Source organism: Triticum aestivum, chromosome 1D, assembly GCF_018294505.1.
Source record: "Triticum aestivum cultivar Chinese Spring chromosome 1D, IWGSC CS RefSeq v2.1, whole genome shotgun sequence".
Lineage (NCBI taxonomy): Eukaryota > Viridiplantae > Streptophyta > Magnoliopsida > Poales > Poaceae > Triticum > Triticum aestivum.
In genome coordinates this window covers 130,190,601-130,198,170 of record NC_057796.1, presented here as the reverse complement: position 1 = coordinate 130,198,170, position 7,570 = coordinate 130,190,601, and the positions used below count along the sequence as shown (strand labels likewise).

The 7,570-nt window shown below is 48.8% G+C and overlaps 1 protein-coding gene across 2 annotated transcripts in view; it reads left to right on the top strand.

Annotated features, from left to right (window-relative positions):
* LOC123180737 (tRNA pseudouridine synthase A 1) overlaps nt 1-5,299 on the top strand; it is a 10,815-nt gene extending 5,516 nt beyond the window's left edge. The window contains exons 3-6 of one of the 2 annotated variants that reach the window (XM_044592861.1): nt 2,268-2,407; nt 2,530-2,892; nt 2,999-3,061; nt 4,924-5,299. In XM_044592861.1, the coding sequence (XP_044448796.1) occupies nt 2,268-2,407; nt 2,530-2,892; nt 2,999-3,061; nt 4,924-5,160 (803 nt within the window). In that variant the 3' untranslated portion in view covers nt 5,161-5,299. The remainder of the gene's footprint in view (nt 1-2,267; nt 2,408-2,529; nt 2,893-2,998; nt 3,062-4,923) is intronic. The other variant, XM_044592862.1, reaches the window with a different exon arrangement.
* Nucleotides 5,300-7,570: the final 2,271 nt, after the last annotated feature.

Genomic DNA, 7,570 nt, shown 5'->3' with positions numbered 1-7,570 from the left:
TTATGCAATAGCAATGCATTTGAAGAAGTGTAACACTAAAAAATATGATAATCCAAATCCGCGTCTTGAGAGTGTCGTCGTAGCATGAAGAGTCTTCAAAACCTGTCGAGTCAAGCCAAAGGGAAGAACGGAGAGATGGCACATCAGAGGAAGACACCACATCACTTGAAGATACAAGAGAAGTATCAAGAGAAGATGAGTTGTCAAAAAAGTGGGCACATCAAGAGAATAAAGCATTGCGCAGAGAATCATAGCCTACGACAACCGAGGACGAAAGAAGCGCGGTGGCTAAGGCACAATGGGCGTAGGTTGATAATGCAAAAAGAGTCCAGAAAATCCTACAGAAAACAACAAGGGCAAGTAGGCCACAAAAGTTGTATAGAAAGGATCAGGACCAGAGAAAGGCTGACAGACAAAAGTATGGTGGACTCACATGGCATGAGAAACACTAGATATCAACGGATTTGGTGGATGCAGCGGAAAATATAGACTAGAAAGCAATTATACTAGAGAGTAGCGGAAGGAACATGATTTTTCTATATGATGCCTCGCGGGAAACAGAGGAGCCAGCAACCTCACATATTATAGGAGTCCAAAACTGGGCTTGAAGCGACAGCGAGCCAAGCAGGAGAAATCCACGGTGGACAACACCGTCAAGGAATCAGTTCGTGGCTGGGTAAGCAGAGCAGTAGCAACAGGAGAGCAGCACACGTTGGGGCAGCAGGGATGTGAGAAGCCAGGGCGAGGTGAGCGTTGGCACGCGGAAACCGGCGTGGGGAGCAGCGGGGCCCGCGACCTGGAAGTCGACGGCGGCGTTCATTCTGGGAGGGAGTAGCGGCGAGTGCAGGCAGCTGATCCAGGAGTCTTGCGCGGCGAGGCTGGGTGGGGCGACACCACAGGGAGGCGTCGGGAGCCAGCGGTAGGCATGGCCGACTCGAGCTGAAGAAGAAGCGGGCGGACGTCTGGGGCAGCGGCTTGGTGATTGAGGGGCGGCGTTCTCCTGGGGATGGTGCTGACGGCGAACGATCTGGACTGCAACTTGGCGGTCCGATCTGGAGCCTGCAGTGCATTAACCCGGGGCAGAGGCACCCCTCATGTGCAGCGGCCAACGAAGACTGAAAAGAAAATTTGATTGGAGGACGAGCTGCAACTCCGGAGGGGACCTAAACCTAGGCTCTGATACCATGTTATGAAAACAACTTATCTCTATTGAAGGCCCAAGGGGCATATGTGCATTACACATGACTTGTGATACAAGGAAAGTAAACATGGCCTAATAGAACTCTTAGACCAATACTAATACTTCCCAACATCGGTCACTACCTGAACCTTTAGTTGGTCCATAGCGACACCTTCACTGTTGATGACGTGGCCCAGATAAGTCACTGAGGAGACACCGAATAAGCACTTGGGCCGTTTGAGAAACAAGTGATGATCTCAGAAGAAAGCAGAGCACAGATCTGACATGCCTCAAGTGGTCTGACCAAGAAGTGGTATAAATCAAAATATCATCAAAAAAGACCAAGACAAACAGGCGGAGGAAAGGGCGTAAGATATCATTCATGAGAGCCTGGAATGTTGTCGGGGCGTTATCAATCCAAAAGGCATGACCACGAACTCAAACAATCCTTGGTGGGTCCTAAAAGCCGTCTTTTCCCCATCGGCAGGGTTCATACGCGCTTGATACCCTGATCGTAAATCCAATTTGGTGAAAAAGAGAGTGGGGAGTGGTGTCATGTGGGCCTAGCACTTCAGGCGCAGAAACAGGGAGGGTCCCAAATCTGCTTAGAGATAGGCTTTATCTTTAGTTTGCTGGTATATCAAATTAGTTAAGTATTCCCATCGATAAAGATCGTGTTAGTTGGAAAGTTAAGTTATTGTATCAGCCGGCCCTATATATAAAGGGACCTAGGCCTAGTACGTGTGCATCAGAGAATCAATAAAGAAGAAAAGAGGAAGGCTTGCCTCCAGTTATCCCCAAATCCTAACTTCCCTGCACCCACGGCACACAAGGATCTGCACGGCTACGTTCTCCGGAGCCTGGGCCGTGACAGTATCACTACCCCTTGTTAGCTATTTTATGTTCTATTAGCAACTAGCTGGAGGAAAATTCTGCAGTTTTGAAGCAATTTCCTCAAATTAAACCTGTCTATCATCTATATTGTAGTTATATAGTTGCTTGACTCCATACTAACATTACTAAGATTGGGTACATAACTTCAGAATTTTGAAATCTCAACTGATTCTCAAATTGCTATTGTTCTTAGGTTGGCAGTATCAACCATCACCTCCAACTATACAATGCTTTCTAGAGAAAGCACTGATACGCATCACGAAACTGGACCGGAAGGAGCTTTGTTTGGTTGGTGCAGGAAGGACAGATACAGGTGTTCATGCACGGGGTCAGGTTTAATTATCTTATTACACTGGAACACGGTCTCAAATTGATATATATGGTCCTACTTGTATATCCTTCATTGTTGGTAGGCTTAAAAATGCTGTGATAACACGTCATATGTTGTTTTGCAGGTGGCACATTTCACCACGCCGTTTGCCTACCATTGTCTCGACAGCTTTCATTCTGCAATCAATGGGCTTCTACCTCCTGATATCCGAGTTAGAGAAATTAGCGCAGCTTGTCCAGAATTCCATGCTCGCACATCCACAAAGAGCAAAATATATCATTACAAGATCTATAACGAAGCAGTTATGGACCCCTTCCATACTAATTATGCTTACCACAGTGCACATAAACTTAATCCACATGCTATGCAGGAGGCTGCAAATCATTTTGTTGGAGTACATGACTTCTCATCTTTCGCCAATGCAGTACATAATGATCGTGTGCGCAGTCCAATAAAGAAGATATCACGCTTTGATGTTACTAAAATGGTGACTTATTATCCCATGAGTTTGATTTTCTACTACCCTTACGAGTTCAGTATCACCTGCTTGATTTGTGTTTTGTTTGACCTGACATTTTCTGGTTGCCGTACAGGATGCTATCATACAACTCGAGGTTGAAGGCACTGGCTTTTTGTACAGACAAGTGAGGAACATGGTAATTTTGATCTCTTGTTTAATCATGTGCCTAAATTAAGTTATTTTTGCATGTCACATCACCTGAACAGAATTAAAGAGCTGTGAGTAGTACGGTAGTAGGGGCCTGGTACCTTTTGCTTGCCTTTGTTGATTCATGTGCTAGCCCTTGCATGGAACAAACTGAGTGTAACACAACCTCCTAACTATTTTTCATATAATCTTACCATATAAGCATTGAAGAACTTATCACGACCCTTTTACTTTTGAAAATATTGTATGTATTAATTAAGATAACACAGAGTCATTACAATCATGCCGCACCAGGTCCAACACGGAGGTCGGAGCTGACTGCGCGAATACACCACTACACGCCCTTCTCTACTGAACCTAGCTAAACCAACTTGCCGTGATCCTTAATAAGCATGGAACGTGGTATATGGCTGCATGTGATACAAGCGCCTTAGCCAACTCATGGGAACAATTGTCATTCTTTTACTTTTTACCTTGTCCCTGAAAATAGAATAATCAATGAAGCATAACAGCAGTTCATACAACTGGGTTACTTTATCATATATCGAATGTACAATGGGTATCTAATGATTGGATCATATGCCCAACTTACGCACTAGTATTTGCAGCTTTTGTGAGGGAGAAGATTATATTTATCTCACTAACTCAACAGGAAATATCTTTAGGGAATTGACTATCAGACACTTTTCTTTCTTGAAAAGGGGTTTGTACCCCCGGCCTCTGCAGCGATTGATGCACAAAACGCTTTTATTACAATGTTATAGAATGTAGTAAGAGAATGTAAACAGGACATACACGACATCAAACAATAGATATTACGCAAGGCACTTAACATTACTATAATCCTATTGCTAAGTCGCCACCTAAATTGGCTGAATATAGTCCATGCGAACCATCTCCAAGTGGCTGCACGCAGAGTCCAGATGCTCCCGAGCCTCCGACAGTATGCTGAAGCAAACATTTATTTTTAATCTCTAGATCTTCCACCCCAATCTTTTGGCTGGCAAATAATGCTCCACTTTGTGAGCTGATATTTGCGTTTATGCTCATCCGGTTGCTAGAAGAAACTGGATTTGTGTTAGTACAATCTTAAAAGACGTTGCTCCCTAAGCACCATCGCCACCATCTCGTCTGATGTTGGGGGAGCAACGCCACCACACGTCACTGGTCGCCTGCGCCGCTGGCCCCGCCGCCACTGCCTCTCCACCGGCCGCCCACACCACTGCCGCCTTGCTGCCACACCACGTCGACCACCAACACCGCACCCGCCGCTACCCGTCATCTGCCAGCAGCGCCACCGCAGCATCACCGCCTCGCCGATACACATCGCTGGCCGCCCGCGACGCCACCACCGCCTACCAGACGTTCGCGCCGGGCCCCCGGCCCACCGCGCCGCCGGTCGCCGGAGCTCCACCGGTGTCTTTGTGCACACTAGAGGGAAAGATAGAGAGAGATTAGCCACTGACATGTGGGACACATGTCAGGCTTAGTTTAGGGAGAGGTTTATAGGGGAACTGCTACAGCCGCACACCTGTGAAACCCAATAAAATTATTGGAAGAGCCTCCAAACGCACTTCTAAGGCCCTCTTTTGTTAAGACCGGTGGCTGAGAGCGTAAGAGTAGAGCTATATTTGAGCTTATAAAGTGGTAGCTTTCTTTTGTGGCGGAGATAATTTATTTTCATGTATTGTTATTGCAAACATCGGTTGATATGCTATGTTATTTCGGACTTGATATCTTGCTGTACTATATTTTACCTGCGATCATCATCACTCCCCCCCACGTTCGAAACCCCTGATGTTTGTGAGTGTTTATGGCACAGAGCAACTCGATAACATGTTGGCAATGCAGGTAGCTTTGCTAATTCAAGTTGGAAGGGAGGGACTGCCTCCTGAAATCGTCCCGAGAATCATTGCGGCAAAGGACCGCAAAGAGCTTGCGAAGGTGGCCTTGTCAGCACCACCACATGGATTGTATCTCATGTCAGTTAACTATGACAAAGAAATCTTGAAGCCTCCTGTGGGTTCCCCTCCGGTGAGCTTTGGAAGGACTCATCAGATCAGTAGATGCAAACTTCTGTTTTACTAGCACAAATGTCCGTGCGTTGCAAAGGAAGAAAATTTTATGTTTATTAATGTAAAACACATCCGTTGTTCATTAAAATTGTACGTGCAGATCCCATGTGTTGCAATATTATAAAATAAATTTGAGAGTGTGGTATTCGATAGTTTACCTGCCGTGGTGCGTAGTACATCTGCTCGTGCCTCCCTTATCTGCCCATTGGTGTGAAACTCACGGGCTACAACGTTGATCCTTAAAAATACAAAAAATGATATTATTTATATATGTATATAACATTGGTCTATAAAGTTTTTATTCGATCAAATATATACCACTTTCATGGATTTCACAAGGAATTGAGAAAAGCATTATTGGATTTGGATCAAAATCAACTACCTTTGTTTCTCAAGAAAATAACTTTCTTCAAAATATAGAATTACCTCAGCACATGATTTTTTTTACACAGTACAGACGCAAGCGCTTATACATACGCGCATACACTCACCCCTATGAACGTACACACGCATACCCTATCCATATGAGCACCTTCGAGAGATTGAGCCGGCATCGTCGACGGAAACGTCTCCTCCCACTGAAAGTGCATCACAGGAAATCCTGAAATAAATTCAGGAATAATGCGAGCACGTGGGTTGGGGATACTGTCAGCGTTCTGGGAAGTAGGGTACCCAAACTTCCTGCTTGCGGCCCATGGCGTGGCTCCATCGACGGCCTGGTATGGCCCATCTTCAGCACCTTTAAGACAAGACCTTCAGGAGGGGTCAAGCCTCGCGAGGCGGACGACACCAAGACCTTCCGAGGGAGCGGCCTCCCCAGGCCGGCTCCCGAGGAGCGGAGATTTCTATGCAGGCGCCCACCTCGTGAGGTTGAGGTGACGCCAGCCATGACGACCAAGGCCAGGCGGGCGCCAGCGGACGCAGAGCACCAGGTTTCCACTTTGGTGCTAGGGAGGCAAGCGCAGGCGCGGGGTCCCGAGGAATCAGCCAAAGGTTTCCATCCCGTGTAACAAGACCAGGACCACCAGGACGGCAGGACGGATGTCATCACCGAGCCCACCGCGGCGTCACGACCAGAAGCTTAGCACGCGAAGACCACCTTTCGTCTGGATAGGATGTACTACTTGTCCCCCTTCAAAATTGGCCACTGTGGGATCCCTTCCCGCCTTCGTTTTGGAGGAAGAGGACCAAGGCCACTATAAATATAGCTTAGCCACCACCGTAGGACGGGATCCAAAAAAGAGAAACCTGACTAGCTCACACCCACACTAGAACAGACCTCGTGAGGTTGTTCTTCCCTTGTACTAGTTCATCCTCAGCCCCTTGCGAGGCGAATCCACCACAAAGCGGGAGTAGGGTCTTACACCGCAAGGTGGCTCGAACCTGGGTAAACTGTTGTGTCCCTTTCCTTTCTTGTTCATCGAGCTAGGCCGTGGGGGCAACGAACTGGTTGGCTGGAGAGGTTGAGTTCTTCGCACACGCCCCAGAGTTCGAACCATTCTTGGGTCTGCGGAGCCCTGAATCCGACATTTGGCGCGCCAGGTAGGGACGTGTCGAATCCTCTCTTCTGTCAATCGCTCCTCCGACGTTCCGTCGTTTCCATGGCCGACGCTCGCCGTGTCCGTGCCGAGCGTCGGGCTGCTCGTGTCACTCAGACGGCACCCATGGGCAAATGCCCACCTCGCCGATCTGCCTCCCCGGTGGCTAACGCCGCCACCGACCCCGCTGCCCGCGAGCAGCAGGACTCGTCGTTGCCGCCATCCGTGCGTCGCGACGGCCACACCGCGACTCCATCCCCCACTCCGGCCGCGGCGTCGTCTTCCCACATTCGTCGCTGGCGGGCGAATACACAGGCTGCGCTGCTCATGGCGCGCGAGCTTCTGCGCTATCACCCGACCAACGACCTTTACGACGACTGGCTCGCCCGCATCGCCGAGCTCGTCAACGCCGCCGGCGAGGCCCCTGCGCCACCCCGTTTGCCTCATCCTCCGCCATCCCTGGCAGGCGACGTGGCTCACGGCGCGCTTCCTCCTCCTCCTTTGTACGACGTGGACCCCGAGCCAAGACGTGAGGCTCCCCAGCGCGACCCACCGTGCAGGGCGCCGACGCACGATGAAGAAAGCTGCCAGGTGGTGCAGCGGCCTGATACGTCTCCGTCGTATCTACTTTTCCAAACACTTTTGCCCTTGTTTTGGACTCTGACTTGCATGATTTGAATGGAACTAACCCAGACTGACGCTGTTTTCAGCAGAATTGCCATGGTGTTATTTATGTGCAGAAACAAAAGTTCTCGGAATGACCTGAAACTCCACGGAACTTATTTTTGGAAAATATTAAAAATATTGGCGAAAGAATCAAGGCCAGGGGGCCCACCACCTGTCCACGAGGGTGGGGGCGCGCCTGCCCCCTGGGCGCGCCCCCTA